Source organism: Filicampus tigris, chromosome 4 (genome assembly GCF_054856515.1).
Source record: "Filicampus tigris isolate MCC_2025a chromosome 4, RoL_Ftig_1.0, whole genome shotgun sequence".
Taxonomy (NCBI): Eukaryota; Metazoa; Chordata; class Actinopteri; order Syngnathiformes; family Syngnathidae; genus Filicampus; species Filicampus tigris.
In genome coordinates, this window is record NC_141220.1 from 22,796,396 (window position 1) to 22,820,342 (window position 23,947).

The 23,947-nt window shown below is 41.5% G+C and overlaps 1 protein-coding gene and 1 long non-coding RNA gene across 3 annotated transcripts in view; one reads left to right on the forward strand and one right to left on the reverse strand.

Annotated features, from left to right (window-relative positions):
- Window positions 1-16,563, forward strand: part of LOC147148972 (uncharacterized) — a 102,160-nt gene extending 85,597 nt beyond the window's left edge. For both annotated transcript variants that reach the window (XR_015086478.1, XR_015086476.1), the window contains 2 exons: window positions 14,320-14,463; window positions 15,659-16,563. This is a non-coding gene — a long non-coding RNA (uncharacterized LOC147148972). The remainder of the gene's footprint in view (window positions 1-14,319; window positions 14,464-15,658) is intronic.
- sema3d (sema domain, immunoglobulin domain (Ig), short basic domain, secreted, (semaphorin) 3D) overlaps window positions 1-23,716 on the reverse strand; it is a 42,362-nt gene extending 18,646 nt beyond the window's left edge. The window contains exons 1-7 of the mRNA XM_086028305.1: window positions 23,500-23,716; window positions 9,959-10,203; window positions 4,754-4,914; window positions 2,634-2,696; window positions 2,397-2,513; window positions 1,599-1,692; window positions 1,242-1,370 (exon numbers count right to left, since the gene is read on the reverse strand). Of these exons, the coding sequence (XP_085884431.1) occupies window positions 1,242-1,370; window positions 1,599-1,692; window positions 2,397-2,513; window positions 2,634-2,696; window positions 4,754-4,914; window positions 9,959-10,166 (772 nt within the window). The 5' untranslated portion in view covers window positions 10,167-10,203; window positions 23,500-23,716. The remainder of the gene's footprint in view (window positions 1-1,241; window positions 1,371-1,598; window positions 1,693-2,396; window positions 2,514-2,633; window positions 2,697-4,753; window positions 4,915-9,958; window positions 10,204-23,499) is intronic.
- Window positions 23,717-23,947: the final 231 nt, after the last annotated feature.

Genomic DNA, 23,947 nt, shown 5'->3' on the forward strand with positions numbered 1-23,947 from the left:
TGTGCATGGAGGTAGTGACTGATGTAATAATGCCCATCAAAAAATTGTCCAATGGTAATATATTATACAGCATAAGGGGTCCTCGGTTTATGTCAAAGTCCCACACTCTAAAAACAGTTGGGTCAAAAATGGACCGATAGACAAATTGGGTCAATTTGACCCACTTTCTTGCATTGTTTTGTACACAACTACCATTTTTTTGGTTTGTTTTCTGCAAAAACAACCAAGAAAGTTGGGTCAAATTGACCCAGGTTATGGATCGGTCCATTTTTGACCCAAAATTGTATTGTTTTTTTAACCTAACTGTTTTTCGAGTATGTGGAACTGTATTGTTATCGCACGTCGCAAGTACAGAGAAACAAAATGAAGGAAAGCATCGGAAGGACCAAAAATTGTACCCCGACTCCTTAGATAAGAAAAAGGGAGAATAAGAGGACGCTAACGTTAATGAAAAAGCAACTCCCAAACTATGCTAGGGCGTGTCACATTGTGGGCTCTGGGAAATAAAACATCTCAGCTAATAGCAACATAATAATAAAAGACATTACAGCAAAACTCAAAGACTTGAGCACTAGTTACTACTAAGTACACTTGCACTGACACAGAGGTTAAGTCGTAATTACAACAAATATTTCTCTCAAAACAATCAAACGTAATAAAGTAAGTACAGTGGTAACTGAGTGTGCCTTAATATTCCGAGCAAACTGATATCCTGTGAGCCTCTCGCAGCCTCGAAACTTCATGTCAGAAACCATGTAAACTGAAGACTCCCTGAAATGTTTACATTTGTAATATTTCCTACTAAATTCCAAGATCATACAAAAAAAAAAGCATGTTGAGTTCATTGAAAAGTAAACATTGTAAGTGTGAGTGAAAATGGTTGTCTATACGTGCCCCGCGATTGGTTGGCGACAGATCGTGGGTGTACCCCAAAGTCAGCTGGAATAGGCTCCAGCTCACCCGGGACCCTAATTAAGTATAGAAAATGGTTGGATAGCATGAGAACAGGTATGACTGTTTGTATGCGGTTAACAGCGTGGGCTTTGTTGCAAACTGTAAATTCCTCAGTAGGTGTGGCAGTCATGTAAAAAAAAAAAAAAAAAAGTCACACTAAATGAATAAGCAAGCTCTGTCCTCTGCACTGGAATTCCAATAACCATCCGGCAGGCACACAGAGGCTCTTTGTGTCCCAAGTGTTGGGGAGAGAAACGCAATACGTTTTCAATGCAGTGTGTGTTTACCATTGATCCAGTAGTCCTCGGAGATGTCGGTGCGTATGTAGTGCTGGTCAGGTGGCGGGCCGAGGGAGCGTGTGAACGTCGTGTCTTTGCCCAAGAAGTCCGAAGCAGTGCCCGCATACAGATACTGGTCTGGATTAAATACAGGAAAAGATCAATCTGAGATTTTTCAGCGAACATTATTTGCAGGTTGGGAAATAGGCTAGCCAGCTTTATATACATACATTCACATATATTACCATTCCCTCAAGTCCCATGGAAAGTTCCCAATTTGGAAAATGAGCTACCTTGAATTCCCATAGAAACCTTTCTGGATATGTACTGAAAATGTGCAGAGTTTCTTGGGATGATTTATCATACCTGTGAGGACTGAGGTGAATGTCTGCAATGGATCAAAAGGACATTTCAATCTGCCAGACTCCACTGTAGCAGATAGCAGCCGGAACACTCCATCCTAACAAACAAAGTGGTACAAAACGACACGAAACAAAAAGGTTGGACATTTGTGTTGGTAGATTGTTCCTCTGTTGTATTTCTTTGTAAGGAATGTATATTTTTGAAATGGGCAGCTCAACCGAGTAAGATGTGCCAAATTTTGACTGCCTGTGCCAAACGATTTATCAAAGTTTGAACTATAAGGTCTGACTTTTCCCCTCATCTTGTATCTTAAAGATGCATCTTATTTGCGGATTTTCCTGATCCCATATATTCTTGGCTAATCTTATCTTTTCTGTAACTCCCCAAAATTGTATTTACCGTTCACAAATTATTTGATGAGCTCAATTTTGAATTATTACACTGTTCACATTCTTAAATCAAATCCGCACACATTGTAGACCTGGAACTGTAGATGATATTGCCGTGGACTCTTTATTTTGAGATTGGTACTGAAAACCGTGTTTTCAGGGTCCAGACTCGACCTATGGAGGTTTGTTTTGGTGATGGTGTGAGGCAGCATATCCATCACTTCAAAATGAGGCAATCTTAAAGGTTAGAAAAGAGATTCTTCAATCAGTGGCAAAACCTTGGATCTAGAACTCCATCCTCCAAGACTGATCTGACCTCGATCCAAGTGAACACTTGGGATCAGTTTGGGTATGCATGGGTAAAACAACAAACATTTCAGAACTTTGCAGGGATTCCCTTCATTAGTCTTACTTTTCTTGAGCCAGTGATTTCAATGAACGCACAGCTCGGATTGAAGGCTCCTGTCCCACAGGCGTAGACATGCGTCAGGTTGTAGTTGTGGAGCACCCTCACAAAGTTGGCACACTCCTGCAGAACAGGGCAGAAAAAGGTGAAACATGGCAATTGTTTGGAAATATTCCCAATTCGGCCCATCACATCGATGAGATATCTAGAAATAAGCAAGCATAATTATTATGAGTGACTTACATTCAAATTTTTGCCTGCCAGTTTGCATACTTCCACTCGGTCGTGAGGTGCAGGCCAATGAATCTATTGAAAGACAGACGGCAAAGTTTTTTCAGCATTTACAGTGGGACCCCCATTTACAAGTGAACGGATTTAGATTTTCAAGTTAGGAGCCATCGCTTGGCCGTTCAGTTCATATTTCAGCCCTATTTCATGGGTTTTAAAAGAAAAACAATGTTTGTAGATCGTAACTGTCCTAGCATGGGATAAATCTTTACATAATAAAAGATGACATTCTCCCTCCTGTTGTGGCACAACATTAGTGGAATTTGGCGTTTTTACTGTAGCGTGGTAACTATCACCTCCGTGTGCGGCTGCAGTAAATCAGACGTCGCACAACATACGCTTTCCCTTCGGTGCACCTCGCCGTGTTCACACATGTGTTATAACAGGCTTATGCGCTTAGTGTGTTGCCTCCCCCCTAAAGCCTACCAAGGGGAGCTATCGCCAAACGTTTTCATCGGTCTCGTATAGGCATGCAGACATACCTCCTTCAACGTTAAAACATCTCAAGATTCAAAATGCCAGCGGGGAATTCATACAGAAACGTGGCATAAGCCCATGAAAGGACTTAATAGGAATGAAGATCAATACCCTTGTTGAACCACACACCTCTCAAAACGAAGGTTAAAACACCTGGAATGCTCGCAATGCGCTTTAGCGTCTTTACCGTAAGTGTCAATTTACAGAAAGACCCCAAGGTTGTGTCTCAAAGTGGTCCCTAAAGGGCCGGAATATGTTCCTTGCGGTGCTAATCTCCCCAGCATCGGTATCAGTGACCAGAGAGGTAACACTCAGAGAGTAGGACGAAGAGTTAAAATAACCAGATAAGGATCAAATAAACACACGGCCGCTCCGCTCGCAGGTCAACCCGGGCGGCATCAACACTCAAACATATGGGGAATGCATGCGTGTGTTTGTGTAGAAGTGTGTGTCAAATGGGTATTTATTGAATGTATCTGATTCTGTGTTTACATATAATAACCCATAGCCGACAGCCGCTTTCAGTCAGTTGCTGAAACAATACTGAGTGCATTTCAGTGTAGCCGCGTACTGTATACACTAGAACAGAAAGCAGGAATCAATCAATCCAAATGTAATTGCATGTTAGGGTTTAAATGTCAGGACATGATACGTTAACTGGCTGTCCTTAACCATGCATGCTTGTCCAAAGCAGATGTTTTGAAGACTCCAAAAGTGACCTCAAGCGAGAGTTTGCATATTTGGAAGATTGGGAAGATTACAATATCAGGGCTCCAGACTGAATTCTTCTTTTCGGGATGAGTGACTACGCGAGTTCACCTGGCTGATGTATTTCAGGGAGACAAATTCAATTAATTGGTTTCGATGCGCATAACATTTGGGGAACATGAAATGTGCGCATAACACATAGTACTAAACATTACATATTACATATTTAAACTGCATAGCGTTTTTATTAGGAGGATGTTTTGCTCGGCGGAGCCCTCAGTGTGGATGCACATGGATCATTTCCGGTGGAATTTTCTTTTCAGCGATCCCAAAAATATGCGTGTCAGCTTAGCATTGCAGACTCTAAATTATCCATAGGCGTGAATTTGAATGGTTGTGCCATACGATTAACCCATAACCAGACCCGGATGGATCCCCCTTTCACCCAAAGCCATCTATAATATCGCTGACATCGGGCCAAAACGTACCTTAGAAATTCAACATTTCAAGAGACCCCAAAAATGTCAAGTTTCTTGAATCATTAACATTGTGTCGTGACAGCAAGCCATTTTCAACACGTTTGATTGTTCAATAATGTGTTAAAATAACACCCACGCATGTGGACTGACCAGTATTATAGAGTTTTGAAAAAATATCCAATTCACCAAAATGTGACTCCATTTACCCCTGACCCTAATAAAGACAAGTGTTATAGAAAACGGATGGATGGACCTTCTTACAGCTGCTCCAAACATTCATGCATCGGCCTAAACAATGTCAACCCTGGCAAATGGCCTGCATAGCTGCTAATGCTAAATATTGCTGACAGAATCCAATTTTGCATCCAACTTTGCACTCATAAATATTCACATTCCCCTGCCATTATGTACCTTTCTGGGACCTTTGGCCAGGTTGTCAGGGTCAAGCAGGTAGATGTGATCCCTTGCTCCCAGCAGAAGACGACCCCTCTCCTCATCCAGCAGCAGGGAGTGTGACAGGAGGCCGTCAGAGGGGCCCAAAAACAGAGAAACACTGTTTGCTTGCAGCAGCTCTGCTCGGAATAAATGGCAAGGACACAGTCATATGACAGATTCGTTGGATGCTATGTGTTAAAAATGAAAAATGTGGACATAATGTCTCTACACAAATATTTCAGCAGGATATTACTTGGATTCTTTCTCAGCGGAGCAAAATCCCTAAAACAAGCACTGGATTTCCTCTTGTCGAGAGAAACGTGTCTCAGCTTGAAGTGAAACGTTGTAATCCTCTGCGGTTCAACACCTTCACTGAGAAACCGGATCGGGAAAAAAAAGATACAATAGCAAAGAGTCCACTACCTCAGTGGGTGTGTTTATGGATATCTGCATCAGGGTATTATCACAGCCTGTTCATTGACCATGAAGACATCTCTCAAGTCAAGGATTTACATTCCCACTGTGCAGATCGAGCGAAGAAAAGCAAATGCGCCATCTCAAGCTGTCTGTACTATAAACCGATAAGAGTCTAAAACAACTCGGGCTATCTTGGGCATCTTGTGTCAGATATCATTCATTAGCCATCAACATCTTGCTCTGATGAGCCGTGAAAGGAAGAACTTTGACAAATTAGACCTGTAGATCGCTGCCAAGGAACAACGATCAATGTCCGGCGAGCGATACAGTTCAGTTCATCTAACAGCTGTACAGTTAACGGTGTAGAGTAAACCATGATCTGGATTGTGTCTCCGCTACAGCGTGTGTTGGGGTCCATGTTAAAACCTATGTAAATATTGTTAGTGTGATATTGGAGAAGAGAAATGTGACATGTTTAAAAAAAGAAAGAAAACAATGGAGGACCTTGAGCATTTTCTGTTCTTCCTTCTTGGAATGCAGCCATCTACTGTATTTCAAGCCATCAATCATACCTATGAGAAAAGGCGAGGTTTTATGTTGTTCTGCGTTCCATTCCTATTGTTGCATCTAAGTAAGTAACAGTTCTCTGTTGTCCAATTAACAGTCTAGGCTCCATCCTGTGGGTACCACACCGCTGCGATTAAGCCAAACTGTACTTTTAGGCTGAAACAGCTTCGTATACACATACCATGACTGATGAGTTTAATTTGTCTGGATGTTTAAAAAGTTCATGTTTCTGCTGTTTTTCTTTCACACAGCTGTTGTTTCACCACCGTTAAGCCTTCGAAGTTGGGAAATCTATGGGTCGCCTTCATTCCGCTATCGGTAATTTTAATATTCAATCTGAAAGGAGCCGTCAATAACAAGCAAAATGCTTTATTGTTTTCACAAGTGACAATAATTCCATAAAGTTTAAGGAAGCTAAGGAATAATTGAGACTTAATTGGTGACAATGCAAATGTACCCAATGATCTAACACTTAACTAGCCTTGGGAAGAATTTTAAAATCACCCAGGCCCACCCATGGCTCCGCCCCTGTTGTACAGTACCTACTTATTCAACCCTCTACATGGTTGAAGCTAAATCCACACATACTGACAATCAGAGTTCAGTTTGCAAGCACAATGTAGTTACTAGATATGTTAATTACCCTAGCTTCTTCCATTTCTTCTTCTTCTACTCTTTCTTCTTTTTGTTTGCTGGCAGTCTGGATGCCCCGTGGCAATACCCTGCTTTATTGGACCCATCTTAAAAGTCTTCATAATCAGTTATGTTAAAGGGTTTTACAAACAATCTGTTCAAGAAACTACTAATAAATTGGTTCAAGGGCAAGGTGATGATGAACAGCAGATGGAATGATGCTTTATGAAAGAATTTATTAAGGTCACCATGGAGATGACTGCTGACTATACTCCCAGTGCAGCGTGTCCCTGATGGCAGTCTGAGGAAAACTCTTGTCTTCCAGCGCATCAGTGCAGCACTGTGCCGTGGATAAACTCTGACTCACTGTGTGGGGAGTCCTGTGGGCGTCACTCTGAAAGGGTTGACACTGTGATTACCCTTTTGGTGTGAAGGATTGGAGAGGTTACCAACTTTCAATATTTGAACTTCTCCATCTCATCCCCTCCTCAAAATCCGGCTTAATACCTCCTCCAGTGCATAAAACCTCGAACACAAAACCACACATACACAAACGCACCCCCACTTGTTCATATCTTTCACCCCCACACACCTCACACTCACGGCGAGGAGGGAGATTAGGCCCGCTCGCCCCATCGGCAAATGCTAATCTGTTCTGTAAACATACAGCACAGTGAGTCCTTCTAAATCAGCCTGCTTAGCCGATATTTCTTAGCACCATGCCGCTCACCTTTCCCCAAAGGGGAGAGCCTTGGCAGTCAGCTGCTCTCGATTTGGATCCTCTCGTAAAGCATTCCCACACACCGGCTTGAGTAAGACATCAGTAAACTGGCTTCGACAGTGCTGATAAACCGACCGCTCTCTGTCCACACATCAACTGATTTGATGAAAGTCAGCCACCCCAGCATTTCATTTAAATCCCATCAACATAGTCTCAGTGTGTAACTTCATTTTATTGACTCATGCTCTGGTTTAACGGCTAGCTGAAATGAGGACTGTGTTTGAAGCAACAAAACATGGGTTCCTTGTTTCTGTTTCGACAGTGGAATTTGCACATAAGTCTGAATACGCCACAGTCTATCACTAAGATACGCGAAAGCAGTAGTAAAGTCAACCATCCATTTGTTTTCAACAGTGCTTGTCCTCATTAGGGTCAAGTGTGAGCTGGAGCCTACCGCAGTTGACTTTGGGTAATAGGCGGGTTACACCCTGGACTGGTTCTAAGTCAATCACAGGGCTATATGGACATGTCATAAATAGAGGACCCCGTGTAACCTCAAAGCCACTCTGAAGAAAGTATGGACCACAACAAATTTAAAATTGGGAAGGCAGCCAGTTTAGTTAGAAAGGTGCATCTGCAATTAACTGTGAAGATATTGTCAACTGTAAATGTGACTGAAAGGACAAGGGAACTCACTCTTGACCCTGCTGCTAATCGAGAGTGTCTGTGAAGCATGGCTGATTCTACTGCTTTGATCATCACTTTCCTTCACTGAAGCTAAGTTTTCATGGGAGGTTAGCTCCTATGTGGCCTTTGAAGAATGTGCGGTGATGAAACGAAGATGTGTCCAGTGTCTGACCGAGATAACCAAACATGGAAGTTTGGTCTACTGTCGCACGCTCTGAGGTCTAAAAGGGTATTCCCCTGAGCACAAAAACAGCTGAACACATGGAAAACAGATACAAGTGATGCCAAAATACAGAATACTGTCCGTTCAGATTCTGACTCCATCATAATGGCTTGGGGAGAGGCATATGAAAGATCTGCTGTGGTTTTAAAGACTACCTTAGCTGCTGAGTAAACACTACAGAGCACTATCAGAATTCCCACAGCTACTTGCATTTTATTTATGGTAGACACTGTGGACATAAATATGGATCTATTTGTAGCCATGTAGGCTTTTGGATGCCTTTGACCAGCAGACAGCTCTGTGCATTGGGTCAGCCTGGGTTTACTTACAGGTCACCAATGGGATTTGGGTTTATGAGCAAGACTGAACTTCGTTTGTGTAGTTTCTGTCGGTGATACATAGCGCGGGCAATAAAACTAGTTTGAAGTAGCGTTCAGCTGAAGTCTGAAATTAATATTAAGGTAGGCAATCATCTGTATATACCCTGGTGGCTCAAAGCTAATACCCATCGAGCACACAGCAGAGGTAACTGGCTGATATTCACTCAACGGACCGAACCAGAGTACCTTAGACCAGGATATTAAACTTTGTGACAGATAGGAGTGCTTTACATTTCAGTCCAGAATATGCCCTAATTACTTGCTTTTCAGGTGATCATTTATAAGAAAACAAACACAAATATCTTGGATGCGAGCCACGGAACAAACTTAAGACAAGGCTGTATTGTGTTCGTGAGATAAGTACAATTATTCCTTCTCTTATTTGATGTTAGAGGAGCTAACTTTTATAGCTTCAAAATATACCCATACCTTTTTCACCCAAGAAAGAGTGCACCAAGCCCAATTGCTAGTTAGCTTTAAGATTCTGTATATTAGTGTAGACCAAGAATGGGAAAGTATGGCCTGTCGTGCCCACTGAGCATTTATATTATCCAGTATCTTGAAATATTTTGTGCATTTATTTAGCCTTTTTTGTGTGACGTCGAAAAGGGAGTACGGCGTCGTCACGCGCTGAAACGTAATCGCCAATGGTGTGTTGGTTTGGAGGAACGGCGTTGTCACGAAAATAAACGTCGAGGGGTGGTGGGGGTTGTGACGGCAGACATGGACGTCAATCAGCGACGGGGCACGGACGGCTGACGGCACGTTCAGAAAGTTAATCGCCGACTGGGGTGGAGGACGGCCTTCAAACGTTTCGTCCGGCCGTGATACAGACCAGCTGTTCGGGAAAATCCAGACATTTTCCCGAAATTCCCAATGGCCACCATGCCATTGGTAACAACATGATTAAATAGAATATAGTGAGGATAAGCAAAACATAGAATGAGATAAGAATTAAGCAGTATGTGCTTCATGTTTAATTCACCACAATGCTGGTGTGTGTGACTTGGCCACCTGGGGGCAGTATAATACAGTCATTGCCATTTGTTAGCCCTTCCATGGCATTTTGAGTTGTGTGTTAGCATTAAGCTAGCGGAAGGAAAAGTGGAGTTGTTGTTTTAACTACCCAACATGTAATTCTCTTGTTTACTTTCATGGTAAACTTCAACTGGGAATGACATTAAACAGCTTGGCACCTCTTTTAGGAAGACTTGCTCATTATCAAATCTATAGTACATTAAAACTAACAATTTGACCATTTTTGTTTGGTGGAATTTATCCTATTCTTGTTTCTTACAGAGGTTTGTATTCAGAGATCCCGCCATTCTGTCAATTCAAAGTAAAGAGAGTATTTTACGTTCTCATGCAGCATCTGTAGTCGCTTAGAACTTATAACTCAGAAATGGGAAGCCCAAGCAATAAGTTATTATTTAATAACAGGGACAAGCTTCCTATATAATACATTGAAGTAACCATTGAATGGTTGTAAAAGGTGGCCACATAAGACAAACACCCGAGACTATCTAACAAATCAACCGTCTGTCATCTCTTACCTCTCTGGCTCAGTTTGACTCGAGGGACACTTTGTTTGATGCTCACTCCAAGCGGGAGGATGGCCAAGAACATCAATCCCACTAATGGGACTCCTGGATGGGATAGTGCCCTAATCCTGTTGTCTTTGCTGCCATAATTGCTGCCAGACATGCAGCGCTGAGCCCCATCTTCATTTGGACTTGGATCGCGAGAGCCTCCTTTCTTCATGGCGCGTGGACGGGTCTGATTTCCCCTCTGTGCTGCCCTGGAGAGAGACCAGTGCATAGGATGAAGCCAGGGAGGAGCATTCATACGTGTGTGTGCGAGTGTGTGAGTCGAATGTAAGTCCATTGCAGGATATGTACACACACACTTGTGTTTGTGACCACTGAGCGGCTTCACCATGGAGCCCTGCAGGCATGTCGCCCTTTCTCCTCGACCATCCTACCTCTCCGCTCTTGCCTTTTGTGTTGCCTTTAAACCTGTTTGCTCACAACAAAGGTCAGCCCCACAAAATAAGTTACACTGCGGTATCAGTCACTCTCGCCCTCCACCATCTTCTTTTCACCCAGATAACTCATTTAATGCTTTGCTTAAATGATACTTTGCAAAAGTTTTGAGCAGTCGCCGATGACGCTGTCAGTTCCTTCTTTATGTCCCGTTATAAAATAGCCCACGTCCTGTATTGGACTGAAAGAGGCCTCCTGCACACGGACGTTACACTCAAGGATGAGTGAGATGTATGAATAAAAAGGCAGCCATGGGAACACTGCCAGGTTTTTTTTTTTTTTGATACGGCAAATGAATGAACATGGGGTGATGTCGAAGAAACTGTCTGAAGTAGCGATGGGCATGATTAATCTATGACTGAGTAAAAGTACTGAGTCACAGAATGTTCATATCTGGACTAAAAACCACACTCCCATTGGACATTTATACCAGAACAAAAAATAAATGAATAAATTCCCCCTACCGTGCAGAAATGGCTGGTCGAAGCAGTCTTTCTATCGATTTTGCATTCCAATGACGTTATCTATAGATGCCTTTGTCTCCACTCTAAAACTACTAGTCTTTTTTTCACTCAGCACTGAGATTCAGCTCCACCCATTACTGCACTTCATATCAGAAGGTGGGATGGGCACCTTTATCTGTATGACAAGATATGCACTGGCCCGTCTTTATTTACAAACCTTAAAAGGCAACGTGGCGTCATACATCAGCATTTGATTAAACTGGTTTCATCTTAACAACTCAACATGTTCAAGTGACTTTTTACTGCAGCTCAAAGTTCCCTGGACTAAGTCTGAACTTAGTAAATAAACTTTTTGTTTTTCTGTTGCACACTTCTGTGATACTCTACAATATCCTGGGCTACACTGAGAGATGGAACAAAAATATTTTATTGATTATCAGAGTCCGAAAAGTTTTGTTTGGAAAATCAGATGTATCCTCTTGTGCCCCTGTCAAAACACTCATCTTGATACTGTGATACAACAACAAAGAATGTCCACACGCTCACCAAAAATGACTAAAAAACGACTGGAGAGCATTTTCAAAAAGGACAAGCAGACAAAAAGAATGAGACAATTATCAGACAACATCGGAATTATAAGACATTTCGGGGCATGTTTATTGCCTTACATGTACCAAAACGTGCCCTGGATAATACTGTATGTTGCGAAAGCTTTGCAAATGAGTCAATAACGCCTTAAAGTGGAAGTCAAGCCAAACATATTTTTTTCAAGAATATGTTCTATTCAAGCCCACTAGTTGAAACAAGGCATTTTGATAAAAATATTGCGTTTGTGGAATAAGAGTTAATCCACCCGTTTTCAGCCATCTGTGGGGGCGGACATTTTGTCACTTCTGTCGACTGAAAATTACTTCATAACTGCTCAGGGCTCAGGTAAGGACCAATCACTGCTGACCTGTTTTCTGAAGCTGAGCCGTGATTGGTCATTCAAACTCAACACAATTATCATGTACCATTTCAATTAGATGGTCAAGCGCTAGAGTATATTGCATTAACCATGTTTGCTTAGCTGTTTCTTTTTCTGCGCCATGTCCTTTGGACGCCATTGTGATGTTTTGAGATTTAACTAAAAGTTTGAAGTGAAATTACACCAGCGTGAAGAAACAAACAAAATAATCTTTCATCATATCGTCGTTGTGGAGAATATATTTACACAACTCAAGAGGACCAGGCTCAACTCAACTTGATTGTTACCAGAACAAAAGATTTAGCAACTAAAATTATTCAAGCGATGCATTTAACATTACTGCTCAATCGTTCATCCTTTACTCTGGGATTTTCTGTTTCGACCACTCCAACTGCCACGCTCTATAAGAGCAATTGTTTTCCACTTCAGAGAGGAAGTGTTATATTCCAGCAGCAGATTGCGTGTACTGAATGTATTGAATTACCAAGTTTAATTACATACCCGCCGGGTTGATCAAACCATAGTTCCAGCTCATTTCACAGCCATCTGAGCCACTAATTAACCCGACAAACAATGAAGTGCTTCATGAACCTCAAACATCCCCCTTGTCCTCCCCCTGAGCAACTCATCGCTACATCTCTCTGATTTCTTCCCGCCTTCCATCAGTTGTAACATAATTAGCCTCTCAATGACCATGTGATCAAAGTCAAGCCAAACTAATAGCGGTGATGTATCGCTTGTGTCTTAAGTGTTACAAGCAAGCATGCCACTTCTGCTTGGATCATTGGAAATATTTTCCTCGGTTTTCTTTTGTCAAACTAATTTCAAAGGAGATGACATTCTGACTGCCTTCATTTGTTCACACCCACGCACAAAGATTACAATTATGTGCAATGGCATGTTGGCGAGCGTATCCATTCCCCCACTTGACTTTTTATTTATTTTCCATGTCCTGCCTTGTCGTGTGATGTTTGAAAGTCGAGTCGGTTACACTGAGCGTGGATGATCTCAGGCGCACTATAGCAATAAACCAGAGAGGATTAGACCCCGATAAACAGATGTTTGGTTTAGATGACAAATTGAGGCACCTTAACACCTACGGGGGTTACAAGCTTGATATAGAGCTGTGCCTGAGGATGGCCGATCAGCGAAGCATGTGTGAAAGAGAGCTGGATCTCAACGGAACCTCATTGCACTTAAAAATGTTTTGAAAATACATTTTTGTTCTCCACTAAGCGACCAAAACAAATCTCAGTTTTGTAAATATTTCTGTCCAAAATGCATCTGCGGGCTGTCAAGTGGTATTTAGCCAATCAGAAGCCTGAAAGGTTCCCGGGTCTTGCAGCAGCTCTCATGGTTGCCAAGCGATCTCGTTTAAGTTAATCCTCCTATCCTTATTGACACCTGTGTCCTCTTTGTCCTCTTCTCTCTCTTCTCCCTCGCTAAATTAAATTTAGTAAACCGAATGCATTCTGTGCGAGACATGGCACGGAGGAGGTTCAAATTGGTCTACGGTACTTTTAGCCACATCAGGACACAGAATACAATGCAGGGTTTGTACGCTGTAAAAAACAGCATACAAAAATAGCAGTATAAAAATTCGCAGTGTAACGAGGCCGCGAAAGGTGAACCGCGATGTTGCAAGGAACCACTGTGTACTCATGTCTCTTCAGTTGGCACTACAGCCCATTCTTACTTTATTCTATAAACAACAGTGTCGTAAAAATAGGGTAGCAGCCTTGTTGCAGACGCCTGCCCTCGCATAAAGGTGCACAAAAAGCCCTCTGATGTAATTTGGCAGGAAAAGACAAAGTCGATCCAGTTTGAGAGTCAATAAAATAGATGAAGAGTGACAGTAGAGAAGCACACAGCTCTGTGCCATGCGAGTTAAACAAACTCAAGTGTTTCCTGGCAGCCCCGGCTGGAGTCCCCCATGTTGTCTTTGGCAGAGCGGCCAGCACATGGGCATGGTGGAGGTGGGGGTTGGCCGGATGACAGTAAACAAACCTGACGACATCCGGGAAAGATTTAAAGCCAGACGCCGACGTGGTGCCCCCTTATAACATAGAAATGGGCAAACTTTGTCCCACGAACCACGTCTGACCAGCTCTTAGGCTCTGACTGGCCTTAAAGTCTTTATGAAGTGAACATCAAACTTACAATGTGAATATGTGGTGTTTTTATTTTTTTTTATGTGTGGCTGTTTCGAGCAAGAAATGCAAAGACTTGTCAACAACTCTCAGGAAAAAAAAGAAAAAAAAAACAGACCATTGCATTGGCCAAGCGGTTCGGATAATTGATGGATGTTATTGAGATGTATTTGGAGAAAATGAGAAATGGTCACAACGGTTTAACATTTTTCCAGAGCTGCTGTATATTTAGCAACATTTCCAACCCCTCTAGGTACTGTTTTTTTGTTTTTCTTTCTTACTTTAAAACAGCAAGCGTTAGCACCAATGCCAAGAGTGGTTTTGCAACATTCTGGTTTTCTGCACAGTGGAGGGAGAAGGGGATTTGTCCTGATAATAATTTGGGAGCCACAACTGTCCATCCAGCCATTTTCTCTACTGCCTATCCTCATTGCGGTGAGTCCCCACAGGGAATGGCAAATATATGAGGTTAGTGTTTTCTGTTCAAAATGTTAGTTTACTGTACGTTAAAAATATAGGGAAAAAGGATGCAGATTACATAAAATGTTGGGTTTTTTCTTTTGTCAATGTTGATTAACTCATTGACTGCCAGCTGTTTTCAAAGCAAAGTCCCAGGATTGCTAGCTGTTTTAGAGCAGTTTTGACTATTTCAAGAGGCCATAAAAATTTGTTCTGAAATAATTTAAGCACCGAACGTACCACAAGAAAATGTAGACTGTCAGAATAAAAAGTTTATTTCTTGCTTTTCCAGTCTTCAGTAATGAGCAGTAGAACTAACTTAGATTTATCCAAAACAAAAATGTTTGGCCAAAAAGTAGAGAAAATGATTTTTGGTGAAAATATGTCAAGCAAAGTAGTGACTTAAATGTTTTTTTTTTTTTCTTTTGGGACACCGCAAATTGTAAAATAACAAAAACAAGATTAAGAAAGGGCTTTAGATGCCAAAATAATCATTTCTTTTCAGCGCTGACTCGATATAAATATATATATAAATATATATATATATAAATATATATATATATATATATATATATATATATATATATATATATATATATATATATATATATATACACACACACACAGTATATACACTGTACATACTTTAAGTGTGAAGACCCTAAATTTGTTCAACTTGTGTTGGCGTTTCTCTGCCTCATAATCGGTGACAAGCAAAGATTCATCCCCTAATCTTTATCTTCAACTCAAAAACTATGCTAATCTCAAATCCAAAGCGATCCAACGTCGCCATCTTCAGGGAGCTGTTAGTCACTAGAGAGGTTTACAAAACAGAATTTCATAGACAAGATGGGCGAGGCTCTTCCATGCTTATATGTTAAATCATGTCTCTACATCGACAGCAGTGAATTGAGTTAAATCAATTTGTATAGATACGTTAAATTAATATGGAAACATTTGAGGTTAGAGGTTAACAAATTGAAACAGCCCCTCGACTGTTCCAGTTTCTCACATAAAAATAAAATAATTGCCCATCCCTGTTATAACATTCCGCATACTCTTGTTTACCTTGACATCAACAAGGCGAGGTCCGTCGGTCCATAATGATCCCAAAATGTAGTCCAGCAATTAACAGTAGACAAACTTTTCTGAAGGACGTTTCCCTGTGCAGGTTGTCAAACAGCAGATGGCGGCGAAGCGGTGTGGCCATGGGAATTCTCACGCATAGACCACCCCTAATGAGGCAGTTAGCGACAACCCAGGTGCCCCGTGGAGGACACCATTATCAAATCCCTCCATCTCACCATGACAAGGTGCATTAGCAGCGCTATTTGTCGAGTCCCGGCCACCGAGCAGACGTAACGACGTGGATAATTGTTCCTAAAGCTTGAGACGTACTTTGTTTTTCTTGGCAATGGTCAGTGACCCGTCCTTTTTGTTTTCTTTTTGGTAACCTTGCGTTTAAGCAAGCATGCAACTCCCCTGTGAGTCGGTGTGAGTTCACGTCTCAGTGAAAAGACGGGGCCGCCAACAGGCCACACAACTGGTGTTTTTATTATAAAAGTATAGATGAGAAGGGTTGCGCTTTTTATTAGCGTTTTTCTTGCTATAAATTTTAAGTCTGTCTGGCAGTAAAGAAGGACAGTTTTAAAGTGTTCAAAGGTGGTCTCTCTTTTCACAACTTGCTTTTGTATTATCTGTAAAATAGTTTAAAGTGAAATGGTAAAACTAATGTTAAAGAGAAGAAAGCGGTAAGGGTTTTACGTCATGTTCTGAAATCAGGTCCCATTTCAAAAGGCTAAAGAGACAACAAAAAAGCTACTATCCTAACGCGAGGTTCAGACCGATCATGAAATATCGTATCGCCCAGGGTGTCTCGTGCCTTTGTTCTTGAGGGAACTACGTGGGTCTTGCAGTAATTGGAAGCAGGCTGTGCTGTATATCTCTTGGTGCTTAAAGAACACAATGATATTGTCCTACATTGTTTTTATTTCACCACGTTATTTCTCAGTTTGCCCTTGTGCTGCTGCGGCATGTGGTGTAGTAATTACATTCTCAATGCTGATTTGCTGTCGGCGATGCAACGCCATGGAAAGTTCACATTTGTAAACCACAGCGAAATTGACAAAAAAGCTAATTTTTTGCTTCAACCGCGCCACTCGCCGCACATTTGCGCAAACTGAATTGACTACACAGTTCAACTTCAATCCCCTCCATCATTGGTTCTGGTGTTCGCAGTCTCTTTATTTTGTGTGTGTGTGTGTGTGTTATTAAATTTCGTATTTTGGACATTTGCCTGCATTTTTTGGCATTGCCAATTGTGTTCTGTCAGTAGACGCACAGCGCATTGCTCGCCTTGCTGTGATCACTTTCCCATGCTGCAATGTAATATACCGGTAATCTAAAGTTAGCAGAGAGGCATCTTGACATGTCTCGTGCACTGCATTTCCAAAACAACATCGATGGAGCCAACCAGTTATACAAAAGAAGAGACACAGCCAGCCAAGCAACACCCCATAACCGTGTTCATGACAACAATTACAAAACCTTAACGCTTTAAGTGCAGTAAATGCTGTATTAACATGCCTTGGGTTTATTTCTACAACCCCTGGCAATTCCAGTGAAGTTGGGACGGATAACGTGTAAATTAAAACAGAACACAATTTTCAAATCATGTTCAACCTATGTTTATTTGAATACACTACAAAGACAATACATTTAATGATCAAAATGATTACATTTACTGTTTTTTGAATGAAATCTATTAAAATGCTATTTCTAATGAAAATTTATTATGCAAGCAGTTGCTATTGCTATAAGATAGCAACCTGACAAAAAAACAATGCGCAAAAGGCAGGTCGATCAGGATTTAACATCATACAAATGAAACTAGCAAAAGGCTAACATATGACAACAGTTTGTATGCAATAGTAACATAGCATTCTGCGTACATAATGTACTAAGGCAGACAGGTAAGGATTTGTCATATTTTGTTGTCAGGTTCTCTCAATGAAAACTGACTCGATAATAAAAGCACACACTGTAGCTAACCTTTTTCCAATCAATGTGAAGCGGTCACAGAGATTACAACGCTCACCACACACAATCTCACCAAAACATTTTGGCAACATTGGCTATTTTTTTTACTGCATTGATTGGCTTTCTCTGTCGTATTTATCGAGGAGGAGGACCCAAATGCAGGAGGCAAAAACAAAGTGCAATACTAAGTATTTAATTAAAGGAAAACAAAAAGGCGAACAAGGCACTAGGATAACAAAAATGCTTAAGTCCAAAGACAACAAGGATCAAAGAACTAAACAAACGCTCAGAAAAAGGACTTAGACTTGACACTGACAGTAGCAACAGACAAATGACCGTTGACAAAAGACAACAAACCAACCAAAGCTGAAAGAAAGCGGGGAAGTAAATACAGACAAGTTGATGATACAACGAGGAACACCTGGGAAAGACACAGAGGGCAGGAGGGACCTGATTGGCTAACACGAGGGACCGGGATGACGAGCACAGGTGGACTCAATAACCTAACGAGAGACTGACAAAGGAACACAAGGGAAAAACATGAAACTAAGGTCAAAAAACAAACTCAAAAGACAGACTATGTCATTTCTCTGTCTTAAACATCAAGGCAGCACACACAATGTCATTTATTCGAGATGGTAACCTCAAACTTGCGTGCATGTCATTGCGATTACACGCCATCCGTCTGGTTTTGCTAATCAGCGTCAATGAAAAACTACATCACCCAAATAATTACAATATGTGGACTTCAATGTCACAGGATCTTTGAAGTCACCAGTAATGAGTGCAGTGAAACACATTTCGGTAGATAAGGCTATCGAGGAGTTTTCCATGCAACAGGATCACTGCCACGAGAGAAGTTTGGATGTCCCGCAGCTGTTGACCTTCTATTATAAACTATAAATCATAATTGCGCAGGCTCTTTTGATCATGGAATGATCTTTTTGGGAGGTGGATTTATGAAACTCAGTCACGGTGTTGCATGTTTTGCATCACTTATTTCATGACATCACTATGGAAAAGAAAAAAAAAAAAAACCTCACAGGACAATCTGTGTCCAAAATCAAAGAATGCCCCCATGAGAGGACGTTCCAGTAGAATTCCTTCTGTTTTGGAAGGGAAAATGAAGTCCCTAGGCAACACCACAGAATACGGATAGAATTCCAAACCTTCCAAGTTCCGGCCAGTCTGCGTTTCATGTCTCTCATAGATTTTGAACATTTTAAGCGATTTTTAAAGTGGGAAAGACCCTACTCTGCCCTACCCTACGGTGAGCACACACATAAGGATTTTAACAGGTTTGATATTTATTACTGTTGTCTCGGTCCATTTTATGAGCAGATTGGGGCGGTGCCGTCACTTTTAACACACGCCACACTACAGGAAAATCGCTCAGCATAATCTTTGAGACATCTGACATTCGGGCGTTTGCTGACTTTGATTGCCATCTGTGGGGGGAAAATGTCCAAATTTGGCCCGATTGTGTGTACAATGTGTGTGCCCCTGCTTATTGATTTACGATCATGAATATTGAACAGGGTTAACATTTTTGGTTACCGGTATGTGGCCCAACACCACAGAACAAACCAAAGGATAATCACTCAGGATAATCTTTCCACGTTATCTATCTGAGAAGTCTTTGGTGTCTTCGAACGCAAGGGAGGGAAAATATTCAACTCAGCATTGTTATGGAGCACTTCAAAAACAACCATAGCTGCATACACAGTGCTGTGCAAAGTTGACCGTGTGTATCACTGATAAAGCATTCCACGTTACTGGACAGATTTAACGCCTGTTGACCTGGTCCCTTTTCTGAGCAGATCAGGGAGGAGCACCCCAAGCACATGATAATCTCTTAACATAATCTTTAAAAACATCCCGTAATTCACCTATGTTGACTTTGCTCATAAGTGAGGAAAATGCCTCAACTTCGACCTGAATGTCGGCATGTGTACCTCAAGTAAGGATTTGCGATCGGGCATATTGAACAGGTTTAACACAATTCAAAAATCACAATTGACATCTACAGTTTTCAAGACAGAACAGGGGGGAAACATCGCACCACAGGATAATCGCTCAATATAATCTTTAGAGACATCTGACAATCGGGTCATTGCTGACTTTGATAACAGGGAAGGGAAAATGCTCAAATTTGGTTGGATCGTCAGTACCGTTAAGAAATCAGAAACAGTGAATATTTCAGGCAAATCTCAAATCTATGTTAATAATCTCATTGCATATCATATGGCAGTTTAATCCATAACTCTTTGTACACGCTTGGCGGGCTCGATATGAAAGTGATACAGTGTCGGGTCAGCAACTGCGGGCTCGAATAGAAATATGGAAGGTTACTGGATCTGGTGTTTATCACTCGAGACGGGACGAACCCAAAGTGGAAAGAAAGTTGTATTGAAAACACAGACGCGGTCGCGTAACCGAGACGCGGATGAAAATGGCAAAAGGCTTTGTCGATGCGGGGCAACAAAACAAGTAACTCTACACACACCGACTAGGCCGTGACCCCGGCCGGGCCGAGCTGAATTTGTATGAGCGTGCATGTGCGAGCATATGTGCGTAACCTAATCCCGTCCTGAGGTGAGCAGATGGGAGCAGCAGGGCATGAAAGCGCTACGTGACAGCTCTAAGTGCTCTCACTTGTCTGTCTGGCATCCAGAGGAAAGCACAGTAACACCAGTTGAGGCTATACAAGCACCATCGGCTTCTATTGTCTTTTCGGTTCAAGGCCATACCCACAATGGATATTTTTATATGTGGTTTGCATGCTACAGTTTAAGGGTTTGGGTTTGGGACTTTTTGGAAACATAAATTTTAACTTCTTGCATGGGGAGGGTCATTCAGGGTGTTCGCTTCATTTGGAAAAGTAGTAATGGGAATTTGCAAAAATGAAAGCCAAAAGTATGGTAAGATACCATAATAAGGGCACTGCCTGGCAATATGGTTCCATTTGCCAGAATTAATTTTCATCGTCTGATTTGCAACAAATCATTGATTTCATAATTATGGTTAGCATTGTGGGTAAGTACTGTAAACTGGAAATTTAATTCATTATCCTCATAATTACAGGGATGTGCATTCCGTTCCACTGACGGAATGTTTAGGGTTACTCCCAGACGGACGCCCATTTTGTGGACGGAAGGACGCAGGATGAGAAATCTTTTAAAAAGGACGGGCTAATTAAGGACGGAAGTGGGTTTTTGTCTGTCCCTCTACTCGTCCCTAACTGGGTCAAGTACCAATTTATGTGTTGTGTTGGGTTATTTGAGAATAATTTAAGCAAACCAATCCGAGCAAGACCACTGATCACTTCTGCGATATCACAGAGCCGCATTTATTAACTGACTGCACAACATTTCATGTGCGCTCCCTGCAGTCACATTGCACGGGCATAGTCTGCCCTCTAGTGGTTCAACACATGTAATACCATGGATTAAGCTATTTCACTGACTGACAGAAACATGCCCAGCCTATCTTAATGTATGTATTGGGCGTAAGAAAAAGGTGGATAGCAATATTGTTTGGTTAACTAACCTTATCCCTTTTCATGCAAAGTAAGTGCTTGGGTGGGACATGATTAGACCGTAAAAATCTCTGCCAGCACCTAAGCACACTTAAATGACCCGGAAGAGGAAGTCTTTTGTTTCCTCCTGAAATAAACTTGCGTTATTTCGCAATCATTATTTTATTGTGAAATAACATAACATACAAATGTGCATAGGAAATTAGCCAACTAACGAGCTTTAAATAAGGACAGAAGCGCTTTAAAAGGACGAGGACTGATGGGGTCAGAGGACGATTATTTTTATGAATAAGGACAGAGGGACAAGGATGGAAGGGTACCCAGGTTGCAGACAGAGGACGGACCGGGAAAAAATCTCTGGTTACAGTGCTGCACATCCTTTGAACATCTTTCACCAGGGCATACTTGTTTTGACCCAAGTTGACTGAAGGGAAGAATTTATTTTTTTTCTCATGGCCTCAGAAAGGTGCATCCTGAATTATTATTTCCACAGGCCAGTCCAAGCCAGACAGAATGTCTGCGTGCGAGCAATTGGCACCTCGTCACTGTGGACTCTGCAAACTTCACAACTGCCGTCCATGTGCCCTCTGTACAACGAGGCTGGACTTTTGCGACACTGAGCTTGCGTAGAACCAGACCGAGCAATAAAAAAAAAAAATGCACCACTGCTGTAGGCCAAACTGGAGAAAACGTAATGACTTATGACAAGCGCGAGCTCCTCTTTCCCATTCCAGAACTCTAATAGAAAGTGGATTAGGACAGAGCACGTTGTTACCTGTCAACACGTCCTCGTTTGAGACGATGCGGGCGCCATGCGGGGACGACCCCGGAGATGATGTCATTTTTGGAGTCTTCTTTCTCTTGGCAACTTGTCAAAAACCCCAAACGTATCTTTTCGAAATTCACGTCCTGTATTCCTTTGACAATCTGCAAACTCCACCCCGCCCCCACCGTCCTCAAGCTCCTTGTAGGGGAGTTGCAGAGAAGCCTCGGACCGAGTGGAGAGCGGGGCCTTCAGACAAAAGCCATACAACTGTCTTTCGTTTGCTTTTGTGCGCCACCGCACAGTGAATATTCAACACTCGCTCCTTACAAAGTGGAATGTTTGACACACGGTGACTGTCAGCAGTATTTGGGGGCGGTTGTTCGTGCTAAAAATGTAAAGACAGAAACACTGCACTGCACACTTGAAAAAATAAAGTAAAAATCTAAACGTACCGTCACTTGACGATTCAAGGTGTTCATTTATGTCAAAAAAATAGCTAGCCAATGAAATTCTTGCTTCTGTTTATGAGTATAAAAAAGGTAAATAAAACAGTCTACTCACAGATTTCTACACATAACTCCCAGCTATGTGAAATACAGATGTAACACATGTCTGTATTTACACTGCCGGTCCAAATGCACAATTATTATTTTGATTACTTCATTTAATTTTGTGGAGTAAATTAGGTTATGTTATGAAATCGCATTGGCAGATGTCCAATACGTTTTGGGGTTTTCGTCCACATTTGGAAGAGGCCTGGTTCCCATCTCAAGATATCGAATCCCATGATTTTTTTTTTCCATATCCTAATTATGTCTGATCTGTTGTCACACAATACTACTAAACATTGTCTAATTTACATTAATTAAGTTCCAAAGTGAATATATTGAGGCCAATCAAAAGCTAGACATGCCTTGAGGTAAATACAAAATGGCACCATCTAGCGGATTAATTGCTGAATTCTAATGCAGTGGACGAAGTAAACTAGTGCGCAACTAGCGTTCAACAAATGTCACACAGCACATGCATCAAATGTGTAGTTTATGCTACAGGCTACAGCTGACTTAAATGAACAGCTTTAGTAACTACTCAAATATTTGTGTATGTTTCAGTCGGGGTTATACGCTAGTATTTGCAAACTCTTTAACCTCAAGTAAGCTGAATTTAAAAAAAAAAAAAGAAAAAAAAAGGAAAAAAATAGAAAAATAAAGACATCAGCACATTATTATACATTGACTATAAATGTTGCTGTGGGGGTAAAAAATACAATCATTTTAACATTTTTCGCCCACAACAACAATGAAAAACTTGTTGCATTTTGGCAAAAGAGACAAGACACATTTGTAATGCTTTCATTGGAACCACACAAGAAATGTACATATTTAAGTTGTGAAAAGCAACACATTTGTAACATAACTCACAAAATTTGTTCACAAACAGCACTGTCATCAAAAAATTATACATCAATGACCGCAAAGAGGTAATGTTTGACCCTTTAAAAGTTGATTGAAAAGCTTCATGAAGTGACTTTAAATCAATTAGGTTGGTGTTATGGTGGTAGAGTCATCTTATGCAATCATGTGAAAAAAATACAATGCGTTGCAGTAAAATGTGTTATTTTTTCAAACTGTACATAAATTAGAATGACATCATCAAGCTTGCATCTTACCTGCACTCAACTTTGCCTCTCTCACATGCGACGCATGCCCGTCCGTCCCGCACCTGAACGCACCGCCGCTCTGCTCGCTCCCCACAAGCTCAAAAGTCAAAATTGGAAGAAAAAAAAAAGAAAGAGAAGAGTGAAACAGCAGCAGCGACTGTTGAATCTCCTTCCTCCCCACTTCAAACACACCCAAATGATCCCGTGTGATACAGTGAGCACTTTTCCCCAAAATGTGTCCACTCCCCTTGAATACAGCACTCTTGAACTCTCAGTGCACTCCGATCGTGTGTTTGGGTGTGTGTGCGTGTGTTTACATGTGTGTATGCGTTGGGCCGCAGGCTCGCCCCTAGAGGGACAGACCACTCACTTCTAATTGGGGTCCTTAGCTCAGTGGGAATTGCCCCTAAGCATCTATGTATCTGTAGATGGATGGATGGGTAGATATTGTATGCAG